Raw genomic sequence first — 22,971 nt, forward strand, 5'->3', positions numbered from 1 at the left:
TACATATACCCAGTTATTTAAAGCTAAATGCAAATTGTAACAATTAAAACTCATACCTTGATAGTGGTACAATAAATTAATACTAACTTCTAGGAAGGTAGTCTGAAAATACACATTAAAAGCACTGTGTTTTTTTACCCAATTATTTTCTTCTGTGATTAGCCTTAAAAAAGTAATTCAGAGGAACACACATCAAATGATGTTTGCAACAAAGGTGGTTTTTAGCAACATTACAATAGCAATATTAGAATAGGAAATACTGGGAACAACATATTTGTCAATAACTGAGGAACAGTTAGGCAAAAATCATGGCACATTTATTTATTTATTACAATTTTATGTAGGCATTAAAAATAAAATATACCAAAAAATGTACATATACATACACATGTGCAAAAGTGTTTATAAAGTAAGTGAAAATACAGCTTTGAGTTTTATATACAATTGATTACAAAGTATATACACACACAGACATAATAGATTACAAATTACTATGAATAAAGTTAGAGATTCAAATAACTCTCGTTAGGACAGTGAAATTTTTTGTGCATTTTTCTCTAAAGTAAATCTGTTTACATTGAGCCGGAGGATGACAGCTTTTTTTTCTATGACAGTGTTGTTTTTGCTTCTTTCCTAGTCAACACAGACACAGAAACTGCCGTTGTCAACGTCACGTATGCAACAAGAGAAGAAGCAAAAACGTAAGTAGATTTGGACTTTTTTTTTTGGAGGGTTGTCTTTGAATTCCACTGAGTCCCCTGTTTACACACCTTTTCTGAAAAGATGCAGCTCTTTGACGTGTTAGTGGAACTCCTGGGCATTTATACCAGGATGTCTGTTTGCTGTCTATACAGAGACTTTGTCTTGAAAAATGGTGAGCCATGGCATCAAAACCAAGGTGGGAGCCGTGTCTTGACATAGCTCTGTGACACTGTCGCCTGGACTCTGCTTTGCCAACCACTGGGAGCCACTTTTACCTGGACTTCCCTCCATGCACCGGGAGGAAGAAGCACAAGCCTATATCTGTTTACACTAATTGATTGGATACTAAAACATAAACTTGTCCTCTCTTCAATATTAGAAGGGGGTCCACCTCAGTGATATCAATGGCAAGGAGAACTGTCGGATCATGGTTAATCAAGGAACACCTGGCTGGGGTTCTTTTTTCTGGACTCCCTTCACTACCTAGTCCCCATTCATGACTCCATTGCTTCAGTGATGGTTAATTGTGAGCTTGGCTACTAACAGACTTGGGATTGAGGTTTTTAAAACACAAGTTCCTTTTCATAGGAGGTCCTTGAAGTTCCTGTCAGGTCATCGTAATGAAGATGTGGTCACATGTTGTCATACTTCATGGATGTGACATAACATTTGTTAAACATCCAGGATTATAGTTTTATTTCTTCTTTAAGGTTTCAACACACATGAACATAATATTTAACCCATTCATGTACTGAGTTTTCAGAAAGAGAATTTTGCATTGAAAAAGGCAGTAGTTCATTTGCTACTGACTTTTACACACATAATGTAAGTAAGATATATACTAACACCTCACCTTTACAGCTCTTCTCCAGCTGCCACTTAGGTAGGACCTCTGTGCACATTACTTTGTTGCTTTTATTGAATTCAAATGGCATTGCTTTCTAATAAATTCACAAACCCTAAAAATTAACCTAGTATAATAGGGTTATTGTTTTCACGTGCTGCCAGAAACATGTAAAAAAATTGGTCCATTTCATGTATAATTTTAAAAATGTAATAGTGGGATATCATTTATTTCATATCAAATAAATATTTTTAGATAATAATACTCTGTGCTTTTGAGGGCTTAAGGAAATAAATGATATCTTAACTGCTTTGGGAGAATAAATGTTGAAACCTTTCCAGAAAGACATTGGGTAATACTTAGTAATGTTAGAATTCTGCATACTCTCTGACCCAGCAACTCCACTAGGAATTCATTCTGTGTGCAAAGTTGTGGTTGCAAAGGTGCCCAGAGCAACACTGTATATAATGGTAAAAGATTGGACATTATATATATATATATATATATCTAACAATAGAGGATCATTGTAAAAACGATGGCAAACCAGTAGAATGTTAAATGGCCAGTGAAAATTAAATTGCAGGATATTTAATGATTTGGAGAATGTTTGGAATATTAATGATTTTTTTAAAGGTTAGGAAAAAAGTATGTATGATATTTAGTTTTATAAATATATTTAAGAAAAACAAAGATATAGACTGAATTAGGACTTTTTCTTATTTGTGCTTATCTATTTCTCAATTTTCAATAATAAATATGTATTATGATTAAAATAATAAAAAATGAGTCATAATTTTATACTGATATTCACAGAGTCTTTGATAAGGGGACTACAGCCTTGGGTGGTGAAACAAACGGGAATGCATAGTTGTACATCAAGCCTGCCCCGGCCTATACAGTGTGATTCCTGTTCGGTAGCCGCGAGGTCTGAGGGAGCAGAGCTGGCGTCTCACTGCTCACTGCTGTATCCTCAGTGACGATTCATGGCCCTCGCGTAGGCTACTAGTAAATGAAAGTGAATGAACCAGCCCACTGACTGGAAGGTCTTCTCTGACTGCGCTCTCTGACAAAGCTCGCCTGTTCCTGCTGCATTTCAGAGCCATCGAGAAGCTAAGCGGGCATCAATTTGAGAACTACTCCTTCAAGATTTCCTACATCCCCGATGAAGAGGTGAGCTCCCCTTCGCCCCCTCAGCGAGCCCAGCGTGGGGACCACTCTTCCCGGGAGCAAGGCCACGCCCCCGGGGGCTCTTCTCAGGCCAGACAGATTGATTTCCCGCTGCGGATCCTGGTCCCCACCCAGTTTGTTGGTGCCATCATCGGAAAGGAGGGCTTGACCATAAAGAACATCACTAAGCAGACCCAGTCCCGGTACGTGCCTCCGGGCTTGCCTTTGCTTCCTTCTGAGGGGTCCCCTGAGTGCTGGTGGGTCCCAGCCATCCTCAATTTGCTTTTGCTTGCATCAGCAGTGGGTGATAGTATGCTGTATGGGACGGTGGCTTCTTGAAACAGAACAATTAACAGACTAACAGAAAGCCGCGGCTTTAATGAGCTTTCCTGCCAGTTGCCTAAAGGTCATATCCTGAAACACTAAAGGGTCAAAGAAGGCAGTAATGACCTCACAGCCAAGAATTGTTCTTATAAGCTAACTAACGCTTGTGAATGCATCCGTTTCTAAAACAGCAGAGGTGTGGGGCTGAACTTTGTGGGATCCTAGAACCCACTTGCCTTAGCTCTTAACCCTTCTCCTGAGTCAAAGCGCTAGGTGGTGGTCATTCTTTGAGACCACTGAGGTAATCTCACAAATAGCTACATAAAGGAAGTGGGTGAGTCACGGCTATATTGAGCAAGAAATAAAGTACATTAGCCTTCTATTTAGTTTTCTGTCTGTTTAAGGAGACTGCACTGGTAGTAGGAGTTGTAGTGGGTAAAATGACTTGTGGGGTTGTTGATTTTTGTATGGTTCATAAGACCACACAGCATGATGTAATAAAGCAAGCACAGGACTTGAAAATAAGGACCCATGTTCAAGTTTTACCACTTCATGGCTGTATGATCTTGGGAAAAATGTTTAGCATCTCAGAGCATCAGTTGCTTCTTCTGTAAGCCAGGATCATTGTGAGAAATAGGGCAATCAGACAGATTGAATGTAATAATTACTGTGAAAGCACTTAAATTGCAAAGCACCAAATTACTGACAAATACTAGTTATTTACCTGCCTAGTGCATTTTATTCATGTCATGTATTGAGTGCCCTCATACCATGAAAGAGAAAACACTGTTTTCCTTCAAGTATCTGAGTTACTTCCAAATAATGGACACTTATTTGGGTCCCATAGTAACTCTCCTTAGAAGAGATAATACTCCTAAGGGAAGGGAAGTACTTGTCTGGTGATCCTTTTATTTTAAAATCAGCCTTCCTGCCCCTCCAAGTTTGCTTCACTGTGAAAGTGATCTTTATTTATATGTCTTTTTGTTCCCAGAATTGTGTAAAGTGGCTTTAAAAATGCAACAAGTTTAAACAGAAGTGAGGTTAATTCTCAAAGTGTGTGCCCATTTTTTAAAAAGTAGACCAAAGACTTGGATTTGGCCTTTCTAACAATCAAAGTAAAGGGGGATACAATCAATTATGTGATTTTGAAAGCTGACAAAAACAAGTAGGGCCACTTCAACCCAAAGAAGTCTGATAAAGTTATCAAGCTTTTGAGCCATTGGTTTTAAGAGCCTGGAAGAAGGCAGGCTGCCAGTGGCAAGGAAATCAAAACTTAGGCAGAGAAAGTGCATGCCTCTGTTTCCTATCCACAGTCAAATATATGACGCTTGCTTAACTTTGGTGTTTGGATTTGGGTTAACATACGGCTTTTAAAAGCTGCAATCAGCTCAGAGACTGGCACTGTGCCAGTGTGCCATATTAGCCTGCTCACTTTACTCTTCACTTCTATGATCATTTGAGAGATGACAGAATACTTCATTTACCAAACTGGCTTCATGACCAAGTTGGCTGGGTGCCTTTTGTCCCACAGCATGACTGTAAGGAATATTCCCTTCTAAGTGGAGCTCTAAAGAATTCAAGTTTGGCATAAGACAGCCCCTGTACTGCTTGCCGCCTTCTTGGAGAATGGCACTGGTTGCAGACGTGCTAATGACACTTCCTTGTCTGTGCCCTTGCTGTATGAGGGCTGGTGCGATGCTTTCTTGGGACTGGTTGGGATCCTGTGCCAGATGACACTGTGCTATTGCGCCTGATTCTTTTCCTACAGGGTAGACATCCATAGAAAGGAAAATTCTGGGGCCGCAGAGAAACCCGTCACTATCCATGCCACCCCAGACGGGACCTCTGAAGCATGCCGCATGATTCTTGAAATAATGCAGAAAGAGGCAGATGAGACCAAACTGTAAGTTTGCATGCAATGTCCAGATCGCTCAACAGAGAATAAGACTAGTTTCTCATTCATGTAACCCAAGAAAAATTTTGAAAGTTGTAACTCTCACATTAATTAAAGGGAGCAGGGAAAGGATTATTTTTGAGAAATTTATTCCCAAGGACAACACAGTGGGAAACAGATCTTTTGCGTCTATAATGTGGCTGCTTCTCCACTTGTGTATTTCTCTTGGTGATTCTAATGCTTCCATCACTCCCTGGTAGTAATTATCAGTAGGGACATATGTGCTGTGCTGTCCAGTGCCGTGCAGTGATGTGTTCTACATCTGCACTGTTGAGTACAATAGCCACTAGCCACATGTTGCTGTTGAGTGCTTGAAACGTGACTAGTGCAATGGAAGAACTGAATATTTTAATGTATTCAAATTTGAATAGCCACATGTATGGCTAATGGCTATCACATTGGACAGTGTAGGTATAAAATGCACATTGTCATCAAAACTATCGTTTACTGTTCTGGAAAGGGTTTTTGCCACCTGCTCCTACATCATTTGCACTGTTACATTTCCTTAAGTCCTAGAAACTGGTATCCAAGTGGCTACTTTGTTCTTCTTCCACTTTTTTTCTGCCTTCTCCCCTACTTCCTTTTCTTTTACAAAATACAACTTGGGATTCCTGAGCATTGTAACAATTTAAAGAGCAAATACAGTTCTTACTAAACTAATTGACTTTGTATTACAAATGAATTAATGTTAATGGGTTAGATTAATAAAAAAGGTTTTATGTCAGTTTGGCAAAATCCACTTAGGGGCATTGGTAGCACTTTCATAGAAAACCACTGAGGGATGAATCGAATATAAAATTAATTTAGCAAATAATGATAGATAAGAGTGTTCCAAAACCAAAAAGATCAAAGTCTTAGTCTTTAAAAGAAAAACATTACAAATCTATTCCAAGATTTCATAAGGGACTCTAACCCTTCACTTATGAATTATTTACTCTGGGGCTTTTGCACCACCCCACCCCCAGATGCCACGGCTTAATTTGAAGAAGCTCCTCTCTCATCCAAGTTATTTATAAATAACACACTCTTTCGTCCTTTAACCTAGGTGCAAACAACTTATAATATTCTACATAGTCAAAAGGACTGATTTATAAATTGGATTTTTAAGTTTTTGTGTAAAGCCAAGATAGAGTTTGAATATCTTTAAAATAAATGTTTCTTTGAGTGCCACACTGTATGAAGCACTGTGCTGGGGCGTTGAGGCTATAGTCATGAAGAGGACCCAGTTCCTGCTTTCCTGGAGCTTACAATCCAGTGGGGGAGACATTCACTAAACAAATAATTACACCAGTACATGATTAAGCACAGCTATGAGATATGCTATAGTGGAAAATGACTGCATATTATTACAGACCCGAATTAAGGCTTTGGGGGGACAGGAGGAGATTTGGGCATTTCAGAGAAGGCCTCTCTGTATGAGTGACATTTAAGCTGAGCCCTGAGGGGAATGAGTAAGAGGTGGAGGATGTAGGAGAAGAAGAATCCTAAACTTCTTTTTCATTCATGTACCAAATATTTATTGAGCACCTACTATGTGCCAGGTACTGTTCTATGTGTCAGTGAACAATGGTGACCAAACCCCACCCCGTCCCCCCAACCCTGCCCTCTGAAAGTTACAGTTTTTTGGAGCTTTTTCAACTATCTATTTATTGTGAGGCAGTAACAATGCATCTGTTAGATGCTTTTGATCTCAATAACAGAAAACATGAATAACAACTGGCTGAAGCAATAAGAAACAATTATTATGTCATGTAGCAAGAAGTCCCAAGTTAGAGTGACTCCAAGTTCAGTTGAATCATGGCCTCAAAGACTCATGACTTTTCTTTCTGCTTTACCTTCTTCAGGGTGTCTCATGTTCCCCTGGTGATGACAGGATGGCTGTAGTGATTTCTGACTTTGTGTCTCCACAGAATACTCAAAAATTGAAAGAGAAGGCATCCTTTCCTTTTTTTTTTTTAATTATGGTTAAAAAAAGTAACATAAAATTTACCATCTTAACCGTTTTTAGGTGTACAGTTCAGTAGTGAGTATATTCACGTTGTTATGAAACAGGTCTCCAGAACTTTCTCCATCTTACAAAACTGACACTATACGCTTGAAACAACTTACCCTTTCCCTCTCCCTCCAATCTCTGATAACTCCCATTCTACTTTGTTTCTATGAAGTTGTTGACTTTAGAGAACTCATATCTAGGTGGAAACATACCGTATTTCTTTTTGTGACTGGCTTATTTCACTTAACACAATGTCCATGTTGTAGCATGTGATAGGATTTCATTTCTTTTTAAGGCTGAATAATATTTGTATATACCACATTTTGTTTATTCATTCATCCATTGATGAATTTGGGTTTGCTTTCCCCTCTTGACTATTGTGAATTGTGCTGTTACGAACATGGGTGTGCAAATGTCTCTTTGAGACCCTGCTTCTGACTTATTTTGATACATAATGAGAAGTGAGGTTGCTGGATCATATGGCAGTTCTATTTTCAATTTTTTGAGGAGCCTCCGTACTGTTATCCATAGCAGTTGCATCATTTTACAGTCCTACCAACAGTGCACAGGGGTTCCAATTTCTCCACATACTCACCAACACTTGTTATTTTCTGTTGTTTTGATAGTAGCCAGACTAATGGGTGTGAAGTAGTCGTTGGTATTAACAGCGTCTCATTGTGGTTTGTATTTGCATTTCTCTGATGATTAGTGATGTTGAGCATCTTTTTTATGCTTGTTGGCATTTGTACATCACCTTTGGAGAAATGTCTATTCAAGTCCTTTGCACATTTTTTAAACAGGTTATTGTTTTTTTTTTTTATTGTTGAGTTGTCAGAGTTATTTATATGAGTATAATCACGGTTGATTGTGTTCTTTGATGCACAAATTTGTTGATTTTTGCTTTTGTTGTCTGTGCTCTGGTGTCTCATGCAAGAAACCCTTGCAAAGTCCAATGTCATGAAACTTTTCCCGTGTTTTCTTCTAGTTTTAGTTTTACATTACATTATAGTTTTAAGTTTTACATTTAAGTCTTTAATCCATTTTGAGTTAATTTTCGTATATGGAGTAAGATAAGGGTCTAGCATATGGGTATCCAGTTTTCCCAGCACTATTTGTTGAAGCGATTGTCCTTTCCCAGCTGTGTAGCATTGGCTCTCTTGTCAAAGATTATATGACCATATAAGAGTATGTGAGAATTTATTTCTGAGATCTCTGTTCTGTTCCATTGGTTTATTCATCTGTCTTGATGCCAGTACCACACTGTTTTGATTACTGTAGCTTTGTTTTGAAATATATGTTTTGAAATCAGGAAATGTGAGTCCTCCAACTTTGTTCTTTTTCAAAATTATTTTGACTATTCAGGGTCCCTTGTGATTCTATGCAAATTTTAGAATGAATTTTTCTATTTCTGCAAAAATTGCCATTGGGATTTTGATAGGGATTGCATTGCATCCATAGATCACTTTGGGTAGTATGGGCATCTAAACAATATTAAGTCTTCCAGCTTATGAATGTAGGATGTCTTTTCATTGATTTTTTTTTTTTTTTAAGGTTTTATTGGGGAAGGGGAACAGGACTTTATTGGGGAACAGTGTGTACTTCCAGGACTTTTTTCCAAGTCAAGTTGTTGTCCTTTCAATCTTAGTTGTGGAGGGCACAGTTCAGCTCCAGGTCCGTTGCCGTTGCTAGTTGCAGGGGGCGCAGCCCACCATCCCTTGCGGGAGTGGAACCGGCAACCTTGTGGTTGAGAAGACGCGCTCCAACCAACTCAGCCATCCGGGAGCTCAGCGGCAGCTCATCTCAAGGTGCCGTGTTCAATCTTAGTTGCAGGGGACGGAGCCCACCATCCCTTGCGGGACTCGAGGAATTGAACTGGCAACCGTGTGCTTGAGAGCCCACTGGCCCATGTGGGAATTGAACCATCAGCCTTCGGAGTTAGGAGCATGGAGCTCTATCTGACCGCCTGAGCCACCGGGCTGGCCTTTTCATTGATTTCTGTTGTCTTTAATTTCTTCCAGCAATGTTTTGTAGGTTTCAGTGTACAAGTTTTTTACTTCTTTGATTAGGTTATTCCTAAATACTCTTTATAATGCTGTTATAAATGGAATTATTTGTTTAATTTTCTTTCCGGATTGTTCATTTTTAGTGTATAGAAACAACTGGTTTTTGCGTGTTGACTGTGTATCCCATGCTGGTGCTGAATTAGTTTATGCTGACAATATTTGTGTGGAATCTTTAGGTGTTTTTACATATAAGATTATGTCATCTGTGAATAGAGATAATTTTACTTCTTCCTTTCCAATTTAGACGCCTCTTATATCTTTTCCTTCGTTAATTGCTCTGGCTAGGACTTCCACTACTATGTTGAATAGAAGTGGTGAGAGCAGGCATCCTTGTCTTGTTCCTGATGTTAGAGGAAAAGCTTTCAGTCTTTCACCATTAAATATGATGTTCGCTGTGGGCTTTTCACAAATGGCGTTTATTATGTTAAGGTAGTTTCCTTCTATTCCTAGGTTGTTGAGTGTTTTTATCATGAAAAGGTGTTAAATTTTGTCAAATGCTTTTTCTCTGTTGAGACAATCATGTGGGTTTTGTCCTTCTTTTTGTTAATGTGGTATCTTGCATTGATTGATTTTCATATGTTGAACCATCCTTGAATTCCAGGAATACATCCCACTGGGTTATTGTATATACTTTTTTTTAATGTGCTTTCAATTTCAGTTTGCTAGTATTTTATTGAGGATTTTTGCATCAGTATTCGCTTCAGGGATGCTGGTCAGTATTTTTTTGTTTCTTTTTTTCTTGAGGTGTCTTTGTTTGGGTTTGGTATTAAAGTAAAGCTAGCCTCACAGAGTGAGTTTGGAAGTGTTTGTTCCCTTCAGTTTTTTGGAAGAGTTGGAGAAGGATTGGTGTTAATTCTTCTTAAAATGTTTGGTAGGATTCTTCAGGGAAAATATCTGGTCCTGGGCTTTTCTTTGTTGGGAGGTTTTTGATTCCTTACTCTATCTCTTTACTTGTGGTTGGTCTGTTCGGATTTTCTATTCATGTTTCAATCTTGGTAGCTTTTGTGTTTCTAGGAATTTGTACATTTCTTCTAGGTTATTCAGTTTGTTGGTGTATAACTGTTTATAGTATCTCTTATGATCATTTTTATTTATGTGGTATCAGTTGTAATATCCCCTCTTTCTGATTTTATATATTTGCATATTCTCTCTTTTTTTCTTAGTCTAGCTAAGAGTTGTCAATTGTGTTGATCTTTAAAAAAACAACTCTTAGTTTCATTGATTTTTTCCCCCTCATTTGTTTTTCTATTCTCTATTTTACTTGTATCTGCTCTAATCTTTATTTATTTCCTTTTGCTAGCTTTGGGTTTAGTTTATTCTTTTTCTAATTTCTTCAGGTGTAAAGTTGTTGACTTGAGATTTTCCATTTTGTTTTTTTAATCCATTCAGCAAACTATGCCTTTTGATTGGGGAGTTTAATCCCTTAACATTTAAAGTAAATACTAATAGGGAAGGACTTACAATTGCCATTTGTTCATTTGTTTTCTATATGTCTGTTGCTTTATTTTCTCTTCTTTCCTCTCTTACTGCCTTCCTTTGTGGAGTTTTGGGTTTTTTTAGTGATATGCTTTGGTTCCCTTTCATTTCGTTTTTTTTGTATAGTCTGTGGATTTTTTTGTGGTTACTATTGCAATTATATAAATATCTTAAAATTATAGCATTCTATTTTAAACTGATAACAACTTAACTTCAATTGCATTCAAAACTATTCCTTTACAACTCCACCCTTCACTTTATTATGATGTCACAAGTTATTCTTTATGTATTGTATGCCCATTAGTGTAGATTTATCATTATCATTTTTGTCATTTAAATTTTGCATCAAAGTTACTCTAGTGTAGGTCATTGTATTTGTGTATTTATTTTTATTACAGAATCTTATTTTCATATGGCTTTGTGTTGCTGTCTACTGTCCTTTCATTTCAAGTTAAAGGATTTGCTTTAGCATTTCTTGTAGAGCAGATCTAATAATAATGAACTCCCTCAGCTTTTGTTTATCTGGAAAGTCTTGTTTCTCCTTCATTTTCAAAGGACAGTTATGCCAGATACAGTATTCCTGGTTGACAGTTTTTTCTTTCAGCAGTTTGAATATATGATCCCACTCCCTTCTGGCCTGCAAATTTCTGCTGAGAAATCCACCGATAATCTTATGGAAACTCCTGGGTATGTTACTAATCACTTTTCTCCTGCTGCTTTCAAGATTCTCCTTTGCCTTTGCCTTTAGACACTTTGGGTTATAATGTGTCCCAGTGTGGTTCTCTTTGGTTTATCCTAGTTGGAGGTTTTTGAGCTTCTTGAATCTGTATGTCCATTTCTTTCCTCAGATTTGGAAAGTTATCCATAATTATTTCTTTAAATAAGCTCTCTGCCCTTTCTCTCTCTTCTCTTTATGGAGTCCCATGATATGTATATTGATCTACTCAGTAGTGTCCTATGAATCCCTTAGCCTGTCTTTCCTTTTTGTCGTTCATTTTCCTCCTCTGACTTGATGATTTCAAATGACTGGTCTTCATGCTTGCTGATTCTTTCTTCTGCCTGTTCATGTCTGTTGTTAAACCTTTTAAATGAACTTTTTTCAGTTCAGTTATTGTATTTTCAGTTTTATTATTTCTGTTAGGTTGTTTTTTATAGTTTATGCTTCTTTATTGATATTCTCATTTTGTTCATGCATCATTTTTGTGATTTGGTTTAGTTGCCTGTGTTCTCTTTTAGGTCATTGAGTATCTTTATGACAATTATTTTAAATTCTTTGCTTACAGATATACATTTCTTTAAGGTCATTTCTTGGAGCTTTAGTTTTTTCTCTTGATTAGTCAATGTTTCTCTATTTCTTTGTATGGCTTGTAGTTTTGGGTTTTGTTTTTTTTGTTGTTTTTGTTTTTTTGCTTGGATTTGAAAAAACAACCACCTTTCACAGTTTTTACATACTAGCTTCATTCAAGAGAAGACCTTCATTAATAGCCTGGATGGAGGTTCTAAACCTCTTAAACTTTTTTTATCACTTTCTCTCCCTGGCTTCTGACTGTGAAACTGCCGCTGTAATATACTGTTTACCTCTGTTTTCAGCAGCTTCCAAATTCTGGTGCCAGTCTTGTGAGCACTCCAAGTCAGGCAAGACAGAAACCAATTCCTCAGGCATCCCCCAGACAAGCTAGAATGTTGAACTCATGGTCAAGTCTTTTGTTTGTTTTAGAGGGCAGAGCCCTGGTATGGAGGATTGCTTCTTAGCTGCCCCTTGCTGTGTTGTGTAGGTGAGGGAGCATGAACAGGCACTCCAAATATTACAATTTTTCTTCCCCTTTTGCTGGAATCTCTTCTTGGTTTTATAATAGCCTGGGTGCTGTAGCTTCTCAGCTGATCTTTAGAGTTCTGACAGTTATTCTGACCAGTCTCTTGTTGTTAACTCAGAGTCTCTGTGGGGGTAGGAGGGCCTGAAGCTTTCTAGTTTGCCATCTGACTAATGTCATTATCCCTTGTGCTTTTTCAAGAGCAAGGAAAACCTTCCTAAAGTCACCCAACAGACTTCTCCTTATACCTCATTGACCAGATCTGCCTCATGGACTTACTTCCAACCAGTCACAACAAGGGAGTATAATTATCATGGTTTGGCTTATGTTAATGAGAATTCAGATACTGGGGTTAGTGAGGGACTTAGCTTCTAAAGCCCATGGCCATTTGATACCTGAACAAAACGGCTTTTATTTGTAAGAGAAAAATAGGATAATAGCTCTTGGGAGGCAACCACTGTGTCCACCTGAAATGTTAAATTGTTGATTGTCTCTTTTAGAGCTGAAGAGATTCCTCTGAAAATCTTGGCCCACAATGGCTTGGTTGGAAGACTTATTGGAAAAGAAGGCAGAAATTTGAAGAAAATTGAACATGAGACAGGGACCAAGATAACGATCTCATCGTAAGCCACTCATTCAGATTAATTGTGCCCAATAATGGAGAATTTGAGCATTTTGATATGTCCAATTCATTCATCTGGTTTTCCCTAAATTGGGAATACAATCATAAGTGATATAATTATCTCCAAAACTATCAAAACAAATACCTAAATAGTTACCAGTGAAACATTTTTTTACTACAGATATGATCTAAGTCACTACACAGATTTGAGTTAAGGTGGCAGGTATGCTGTACCACAGTGTGTGGTAAGGAAATCCAGTCTTCTCCCTGCCTCCTCCACCAACACTTATTTGTGATCCTCTGGGATTTATTTTTCCTTTTGGAAAAAAGGAAATTTCTCTCTTTTTCCCGGTGGCCAGCTTGCAGGATTTGAGCATATACAACCCTGAAAGAACCATCACTGTGAAGGGCACCGTTGAGGCCTGTGCCCATGCTGAGATAGAAATTATGAAGAAGCTACGTGAGGCCTTTGAAAACGATATGCTGGCTGTTAATGTAAGTGCCTAATGCTTTCTTCTGCTGGTTTTCACATGTGTTTTCAGGCAGGACCCTAGCCTCTCTCAGAATAATTCCCATTCAGATAGTGAAGAAGCACCTTAGAATAGGTATGCAGTGTTCTTCCCGCCTTCTTGGGGCAAGCACATTAAAATAATCAAGAGACCAACTAGTAAATTATGATGAATGCACTGGACAAAATAATGTGAAATCATTAAAATCATAGCTTTGAATATTTTAAAATGAGCGATTGCCTAAAATATGTTAATTAAGAAAAGAATATATGAAAGCATATATAAGTAGGGTTACAGTTATGTAAAATAATACGGACCAAAATGACTAGAAGGCTACATATAAAAATAAAAATAATGGTATGTTAGAAAAATGGGACTCTATTTTTCACTTTCCAATTTTAAAAATGCATACTTTAAAATTAACTTCTGATTTTCATTTCTTGCTTACTGATCTGCTGTTTAGATTGCCCAATAAATAATGTCAATCACCTCGCTCTAATACTTCTAGCAGAGTGATTTGGGTTTATCTTTCCTGTTATTGCTACCTAGTCCCCATTTCATAATGGGGAGACACCAGTCTGGCATCAGAAATTTTAAAAACATTTGTCCATTGGCATAGCCCAAAGCTCAGCAGTCAATTTTTGTATTTTCTACGATATTTTTATATATTTTATAACATATACAAAAGAGTGAAGGGTACTGATAAGCCCGCATATTCCCATAATCCAGTTTCAACAGTTATCAACTCATGGCCTGTTTTGTTTCTTCTGAACCTTCATCCACCTCCCCACCTCCCTTGAATGACCTTGAAGCAAATCCCAGACCTGGTAACATTTCATAGAAAAATAAATGCTGACAAAGAGCTCATGTAAGTTGAATCCAGATCCCTCATGGCAGCACGTTCCACAGTACCCTCTTAGGTCAGTACTGTCTCTCCCACCTTAGCAGCTTATATCATGTGATAATTAGGGGACATGATGGGAAGATTCCAGTGTGACCTCTCCCCGTTTGTGTATATATTTGTCTGTGGAAGTATCACCCAATGATCTAATTGAGTGTGTGTGTGTGTGTGTGTGTGTGTGTGTGTGTGTGTGTCCTCTTGAAACCTTAGGATAAACATCTCTTTCTATGAACACACAGAAAAGCTACAATAGGGTCTGGGTGCTCCAAATATTTTCATCTGAGCATATCATTTAGATTCATTCATATCTGTACCTAAGTCATGCATTGACAGATGAATAACAAAACTACTAGATCTTATGTATCAAATGGAGTAAAAGGCTAAGGATCCCAGACAGTCTAAACAAAAGAGAGTTTGCTAGGTGACCCTAGCCACAGATGAGAAAATAGAAAATGTTAGAGAACTGTTTAGTGTTTGGAGAGTGGCAAGTTGGATACAGGCCAGGGTGAGTGACTACATCTCTCTGCCATTGAAGGGCTGTGTAGTTAAAACTTGACTGTAACCTGTATGAGTCTCCCGATGTTTAAATGTGAAATAAACAAGTGAGATGATCACGAAGCTGGAAACTAAATGGTGAAAAAGCCAAAGTTGTGAACCATGCTGAATCTGGATAATGGAGTTTATATATGTGGTGTCCTAGCGAAGGCTCTGATCTTGCCCTGGATAGAGTTAAAACAAAACAAAACAAAACAAAACAAAAATCATTCATCCAATGTGTTTTAAACTTTAGCCATTCAACAAATACTTATTGAGTCCTTACTATGTACCAGGCACTGAGCACACGACACTAAGTAAGACAGTCTCTGTCCACAAGGTCTGAAAGGGGACACAGTAAGTACACAGGTGATCCACATACCATGTGATGAATGCTGTTTTAAGGAAACATAGGAATGTTAGGGGTGCAAAGAAAGGGCATTTGAGCTGTGACCTTTGGGGTAAGAGAAGGCTTCCTGGATGAGAGGACACCTAAGCTCGGGTGAAACCCACCTGAGGAGTAGCCACGACTTAGCCAGGTGAGGAGGGAGAGAAGCACATTCCTTTCAAGGTAAACAAAGTGTGCAGGGGCCTAGAGGTGAGAGGGGAGCAGGACTGGGCAGGGTGGAGATAAGGACGTAGCAGAAGAGAGGCTGGTGAGGTGGCCACCCCCAGGCAGAGCCTTGTTTGCTGTGTTAAGGTGTATGGATACTCCCAAGGGCGGCAGAGAAGCTCTGAAGGAACTCCATGCTCAGGTTAAGATTCGGAGAGCCCATCCTGGCACCAGGGTGGAGAAGAGGTCCACAGGGCCAGGGCAGAGCTCATTAGGAGACACTGGTGCCATCCAGACAAGAGATGCAGGTTGACCCAGGCAAACTGGGGCTCTCTGGTCTCCTCCCCTCATCTTTTTCTCCATTTCTCCCCAGCAACAAGCCAATCTGATCCCGGGGTTGAACCTCAGCGCACTTGGCATCTTTTCAACGGGACTGTCCATGCTGCCTCCTCCAGCAGGGCCCCGAGGAGCTCCCCCCGCTCCCCCCTACCACCCTTTCGCTGTAAGTAGCTCAGCATTCAGGGGTTTGCTCATGCTCTGGGCACCTCCGGGCAGCGGCATGACTCTGCTGTGTTAAATCTGAACTGTCATTTGGAGGGGCCATGCTCGTAAGTGACTGTAGGAGGAATCCAACATTTCTTAGGACTCCTTCCTAATGGACAGATTAATATTACTCAACCGTCCTCCAAATGTGTGCTCTTAATATTAATAGCATGTGTCATATCTAGGAAAGAAAAACTACTAGCAAAATCACTAACTAGAAGCCTATTAATTGTAAAGGATTTGTTAGCTCAAATAAGAACTTTCATGAGTGTTGTTCATTTATTAAAATATTAGGGTGCCTGGATGACTCTTGGAGATAGATACATTTCCCACCTATTCTTAATGTTTTGTTAATAGGCAGTTTTTAAAGGAAAATAATACACAGTGTTTGTTTTGAAATTTTTAGCACAATGCCTGGCATTTAGTAGGTTCTCAATAAGTATTTATGGTTTGAATCATAGTGAATAGCAGAAAAAGAAATGTGAGTTTTACGAGTTTTCTACTTGTTGCTACCATTCGCAAGCATCATTCAGGATCAGTACATTACCAACCTGGAGTTCAGGATACGTGACACCTTTTTTTTTTTTTTCTTTCATTCCTAATTCTTCTCCCCACATACAGCTTATTTTTAAAGCAAATGTGCTTATATCCCAGTGTTTATGCTGTTTAAATGGGAAGAATCAGGGTGGTGAACGTTACCTTAGCGGCTCCTTTCTTTTGATGTAGGCGTTTGGTGTAGGCATTGCAGGGTGAGAATTCCTAGGATTCTTTGGGTTGCCTGTCGAGAGACAGGATGAACCCACTCTGCTGTTCTGCCAAGAAAATGCACACATGAATTGGCACCCACGTCCTTAGCCACAAGAACATACACATCGTGTAGTCTTGTTTATATACTGATCTTCTGAGTCATTTCTAAATCTTCATACCATTTCTTTAGAGTGATATCCATTTTCCCGTCAACTAGAGGATAGGGCCCAGTATTGAGCTGTGTGTGTGTGTGTGTGTGTGTGTGTGTGTGTGTGTGTGTGTGTGGCTGCAGATGTGGCAGCTGTTACAGTCATGTGGCTGCTCAACAGAGTGAGAACAGCTACGAGAGGTACACATTCCCAATCTTTGCTGTGAGACTTGAGAATGACCGAGCTTGCTACAATTCAACGGCATCGAGGCACATCTCCTTTCTTAGGAGAAAGACTGTACACACTACCTACAGAAGATTACCTAAAGCCAGGCCACCCTTTCAGCCTAAGTAATATGAATGGTGGGGGAAAGGTATAATAACACAGACCACTTCTAAAATTGATGATCTAAAACGGGGGTCAGTAAACTACAGGCCGTGGGCCAAATCTAGCCACTTATTTTGTGAATAAAATTTTATTGGAATACAGCCATGACCGTTTGTTTCCATTTTGTCTATTTGTTTTCCCGCTGTGTTGGCAGAGTTGAGTAGATGCGTTGGAAACCCTGTGACCTGCAAAGCCGAAAGTCTTTCTGTGGCCCTTTACAGAAAAAGTTTGCAAACCTCTGAACTAAAACAAGAGGACAAATTTTTGATTGTGGAATATTTTCAAAAATTGAAAATAGGTTTTGCCAGTTAGAAAGCTTCTTTTATAGTCGAAAACAGTCGAATAACCTAGGACAGGTCCCCAAAGCCACACCTGCGGTCTGCACTGTAGGCCTGTAGGCTTCCCTGGTGGGCCCAGGCCCTGTGAGAAGGACAGGGTAGCGTGGGGTGCTGGCCACACTTTAAATACTTAGGAAATACTTTCCTGTCACACAGGCATTCAGATATCCAGGAGCTAGGGGTTTGGGGGGGTTTGTTTCTTTCGTTTTTGGGTGTTTTTTTTTTTTTTTTTGTTTTTTTTTTTTGCTTTTATACATCACAAAACAATAGTGCTTTTTCTCTTGGCATTAAAAGGTCAGAAAGTCTGTGTACCTCCTTATAGCTGGCTCACACATGTATGGGTAGGTCTCTAACCTATGAAATTTGTAATGTATATGTATATATACGAAAACTATCATTTTGTATTATGTTCTGATTATAAAAGTAATACGTGCATAGTATTTAGAAGCAAATAATACAGAAAAGTAGAAAGTGCAAATTTTTTCTTAATCTAGAAATAACTGGTGTTTTCAGATATGTGGGTGTGTGTATATATACAATTTATATATGTATAGTATTAAATATATTACATATATTAAATATATATTCCATATTCCAAATTTTTACTCTGTAATAGAAATCCTTATATATACATCTTGGCCGTTTTATTCAGTTATTTCGTCAGGATAAATTTATCAAAATAGAGTTGCTGAGCCAAAGAATGTATAAATTTTATATGTAGTGTATAATTATAAAATCTATAAATGTTGATACATAATATATAAATTTTGATATATGAAGAACGTGATACTTTTCCTTCCCACAAAGAGTGTGTGACAGAGGGATTATTTCTCCCATATTCTCACTACCAGTGTAATTATTCAGATTGTAATAACGCAATCTGCTACTTTAACATACACATTTCTTTTTTTATTATTAGACACAACACTTAGGAGTTTTTAGCCATATTTTTCTCCTCTCTCATGAACTGGATTTCTGTATCCATCAGTCTGTTGAAAGGCAATGTGGGTTCTGAAGCCAGACTACCTGCATTTAAATCTCTGCGCTATCACTTGCTATTTTTAACCTTGGACAAGCGACTTAACCTCTTTGCATCTTGATGTCCCTGTCCGTAAGATTGGGTTATTACTAGTATACACATTGTGGGGTTGTTCTAAGGATTATTAAATAAGTTAAAGCCTGCACATAGGAATTGCTATGTAAATCTTAGCTACTATTGTCATCATTATTTTTCATCTTTTTCTTAATGATTTGTAACAGCTGATTATATATTAAGACTGTTAGCCATTTGTTGTGTTGTAAATGTTTTCAGCCAGCTTGTCATTTCTCTTTGCTCTATTTGTGGTGTCTTCTGCCATAATAATTTAAAAGATATATTTTGGACAAACTATTTTATAAAGTAAAATGTAAATGTTTTCTTTCAGCCTTCGTTCTCTTATCCAAATTTTACCCAACAAGCACTCTGCAGAAGTATAGCACTGTTATGTTTACACATTTTTAAAATGTTTTCTCCGTATATATACAATCCTATTATTCAGAAATACAAATGAAATCATGCCATACACAGTGAATTACAAGTTGTTTTTTTTTTACTTGTTATGGGCATCTTTCCATAGCTAGACCTAATTCTCTGTAATAGCTGCATAATATTCCATTGTATGAATTTACTATAATTTTTCTAACCAGCACACTATTATTAGACATTTGGGTTGTTTCCAGGTTTTCTCTACCACAAATAGTGTGAAATGAATATCCTTATACCTACCCATAAATCTTTTCACAAGTGTGTGCGTGTATCTGAAAGCAAATACTGTAAAATTAGAATTCCTATATCAAAGATCATATGCAATTTAAGTTTTCACAGATTTCCCTTCAACAGAATTCATGCAGAAATTTTAAGAATTAAGATAGTTAAATCAGTGACATTTCCTTTTATGGATTTCTTGCCTTTGACATCATGCTAAGGAAGAAGGCTTCTCACACCCAGAACTGTAAAAAATATTCTCCGATGTTTTCTTATAGTAATTTTCAGTTGTTGGGTTTTGAGGATTGTTTATATCTGCAATTCATAGGGAATTTATTTTGACTTACACTTGAGATAAGTATCTGACTTGTTTTTTCTTTTTCTAAGTGTATAGCCAGTTTTCCTCAAATCACTCAATTTGAAATGTCAGCTTTGTCATACACTGAGTTCCCACTTAGTCATTCCGGGACTGTATTCCATTCCATTCATCTTTTTGTCTACACTGCAATTTACATTCTCTTTTGACGATTTTAACAGCAGGGTTATTTTTCTCAAAGAATGAATTGGAAAGATGATTTTTACTATGCTTGGGAAAATTAAATCACATGTAGGAATTTTCTGTTCCTTGAAGATTTGGTAAGACTTATCTGAAACATCTGGGTCTAGCACTTGTTTGGAGAAGGATCATCATATTTATAAGCTTTTGATTTTCTTACAAGTTTTTGACTTGGTTTTTGTTGATTTATATTTTCCTATAAAAGTATTTATTTCATCTCTTTTTATACAGAGGGAGCCAAAATATGTATACACATTTTAAGAAAGGAAAAAACTGTATTAAAATTGTAATGCAATGAATGACGTTAACATTCATTTGATTAACGCCACCTTTTGAGCGAACGTCATATTACACATTGCTACCGTAATTCAATTCAACTTCAAAAAGTAATACGTAGATAACATCTCTTTAACCGTGTATACATTTTTTTGGCACCCTCTGTACGTATTGGCATAATGTTATAACCTTGTGGTTATAGCTCCCTTTTAATTCCTAACATTGTATATTTGTGTTTTCTCTCTTTTTTTTCTTAATCAGATTTGCTAGGGCTTTTTCTATTTAAAAAATATTTATGTGGTTAAGGATTTCTTTTTTATTATCTTGTCATTGTTTCCTGTACTTTGTACGCAGAGAATGTTATTGGAACATTCTGGGTTTTGTGGCCTTGCTCACATGTGATCAGTTTTTGAAAATCATGGGCATTTGGAAGGAGGCACCTTTCCTGATGGGCTCAAAGTTGTATTTACATCTATAAAATCAAACCTAATTGGTGGCTCATATCCTCTATACAATTTTTTAAAAATCTGTATAACTTACTAAATTTCGAGAGCCGTTTACTGTTCTCCCACTCTGATTACGGTTTTGTCAAATTCTTTATTTCTAACAGATTTTGTTTAATGAGTTTTGGTCATATTACTCTAGAAATAATCTGGAATTTTAGTCCAAATTACAAAGCTTTCTTTCTTAATGAACACTCGATCTCATAATCCATAGTTATTTAAAATGAACTAAACTTTTACTGGTTTCTTTGCTCACTGCAGACAGTTTTTTGTGTTCCGTGTCCTCTCAAATTTTTTGTTATTTTCTTTTGTTGTTTGTTTGTCTGGAGTACTTATGCAAATAACTTTTTTCAGGAATAATATATATAAGTGGTATAATTTCGAAATCTTTCCATATCTGGAAAGGCCTTTCTTTCCCGCTCACACATGAATGAAAGTTCAACTAGGTATCTAGAAATCTTAGGGTCATCGTTCCTTTAGAGCTCTGAAAACATTACTTCTAGCATTTCATTGTTGAGGTAGGTGTGCTGCCAGCCTGATTCTTTCTTTTGTAGGTAACTTTTCCTTCTGTCTGTAAGATTTTTGCCTTGTGTAGTATTTTTGCCTTCACCTTTGGGATTCCACAGTCTGAATCTGAGTCCTTTGATCAAGTTTTTCTTTGGCTCAGGATAATCTTTTGCTTCTGTAATTAATTTTATTATTCCTTCTCTTCCCTCCGTTTCATTTTCTTCTCGTGTTCCCACTTGATGGAGAGTGGATCTTCTCACTCTACTGTACATTTCTCTCTAATTCCCTCTATTTGTTTTGCATGGGTTAATCTAATGCACGAATTGGCTTTCAAGTGTCTCTTCTGCTGTTTATACGGTTTCTATTGAGTTTTTACTTCACTAACCATGGTTTTAATTTCCAAAATAGAGCTAGTTCTCTAACTGGGCTTTGCTCATAGCAGTCTCCTCATGTGTTAAAGCACTGACCTCTTGAATCTCACTAAGAAATCAAGTAGCCTTCTTAAAAAAGCTCCCCCTCTTTTCCCGAATCAATTCACTAGGGTTATTTACTTGCCTTGCTCTCCTAATTCATGCTGCCAGCTGAGGGCAGTGTTGAGTGCAGTGGTTAAGGTCTCTTCCTGCAGAGTGAGACAGATCTGTGCTCAAATCTTGCCTCTACCTTTTGCTACCGGTCGCTTACCAGTTTCTGGTCCCCATCAGCTCTGGAGGTTGTCCTAGGAGAGCACGCACAGGCGGATAAGCAGGGCTACGAGGAGGTCCTTTGACACGCTGGGGTATAAGGGTGCACCTGCTGCGTCTCGGAAAGCCCTGCCCGTGACAGTGACCCCGCTGGCCGGGTCTGCTGCCCTCCCCCAGGCCCATGTCCATATCCCGGGTGCCTACGTGAGCACGCACGCCCTCTTTGCAACGTGGCATCACTCTGTCGTCATACTAAAGCTATTTAAATATTTGAATATAATTCATCTGCCTGACTTTTGCCCTCTACACTACCCCTTTCCCACCCCTCACTCTTCCCACCCCCTGATTTCTTCATGCTGTAGAATGTCACCTAAATTGTGCATCAAATGATCATATATAACAGCTTGGAACTAAGGACCCTACAGTTCTTCCTATAGGAAAAGCAGACCCAACTCTTTATACTTCCCTTTTTAATTTCTACAAGTGCATTTGATACATACTCCTCTATCTACCCCCAAGCTCAGTCAAGCATAGAGGAAAAGCAGACACCAATTTCTCTCAAACTCAGGATAATAATGACCAGCCCCCCCCACCCTCTGTTGGCAGGGGATGCTACATACCTGGCAAAGGAACCTTCATCATCATATTTTCTCTCCCCCTCCCCAATGTAATAAAGTAGCTTCTCCCTCAAAAAATAGCTGGGGACCCTCAAACTGAGACAGCCCAGCTGCCATAGTGGGGTCGGGATTCCACACTGACCCTCCCCTCTCCTGGGGCCTGGGTTTGTCAGATGGCTACAACCTGCTTTCCCATTACAGAGAACATTTATTCAAGTCGTCAATAGGTTACTTTTCTGATCATCGTGACTAAGCTCTGAAAGCCATCTTCCATGGGAAGGTGTAGACTCCATGTAAGCTTGAGGGGATGGGAAGTAGACAGTAGGCTCTGGTGAGCCACACATTTCATTATAACTAAGTACTCATGTAATATTCATTAATTCAGCCATGCAAAGCCCGATGGTAGATTCTTCCATCCCTGTGACCTCATTAAATGCCACACAACATCCTTAGGAGGCATCCGTTGTACTT

At 38.3% G+C, this 22,971-nt stretch overlaps 1 protein-coding gene across 3 annotated transcripts in view; it reads left to right on the forward strand.

Moving 5' to 3' along the window:
• Positions 1-22,971, forward strand: part of IGF2BP2 (insulin like growth factor 2 mRNA binding protein 2) — a 142,293-nt gene that overhangs the window by 106,861 nt on the left and 12,461 nt on the right. For 2 of the 3 annotated variants that reach the window (XM_033135656.1, XM_033135639.1), the window contains exons 5-10: positions 638-701; positions 2,644-2,916; positions 4,806-4,940; positions 12,835-12,957; positions 13,316-13,451; positions 15,827-15,955. In XM_033135656.1, the coding sequence (XP_032991547.1) occupies positions 638-701; positions 2,644-2,916; positions 4,806-4,940; positions 12,835-12,957; positions 13,316-13,451; positions 15,827-15,955 (860 nt within the window). The remainder of the gene's footprint in view (positions 1-637; positions 702-2,643; positions 2,917-4,805; positions 4,941-12,834; positions 12,958-13,315; positions 13,452-15,826; positions 15,956-22,971) is intronic. The other variant, XM_033135647.1, reaches the window with a different exon arrangement.

This window comes from Rhinolophus ferrumequinum, chromosome 2, assembly GCF_004115265.2.
Source record: "Rhinolophus ferrumequinum isolate MPI-CBG mRhiFer1 chromosome 2, mRhiFer1_v1.p, whole genome shotgun sequence".
Lineage (NCBI taxonomy): Eukaryota > Metazoa > Chordata > Mammalia > Chiroptera > Rhinolophidae > Rhinolophus > Rhinolophus ferrumequinum.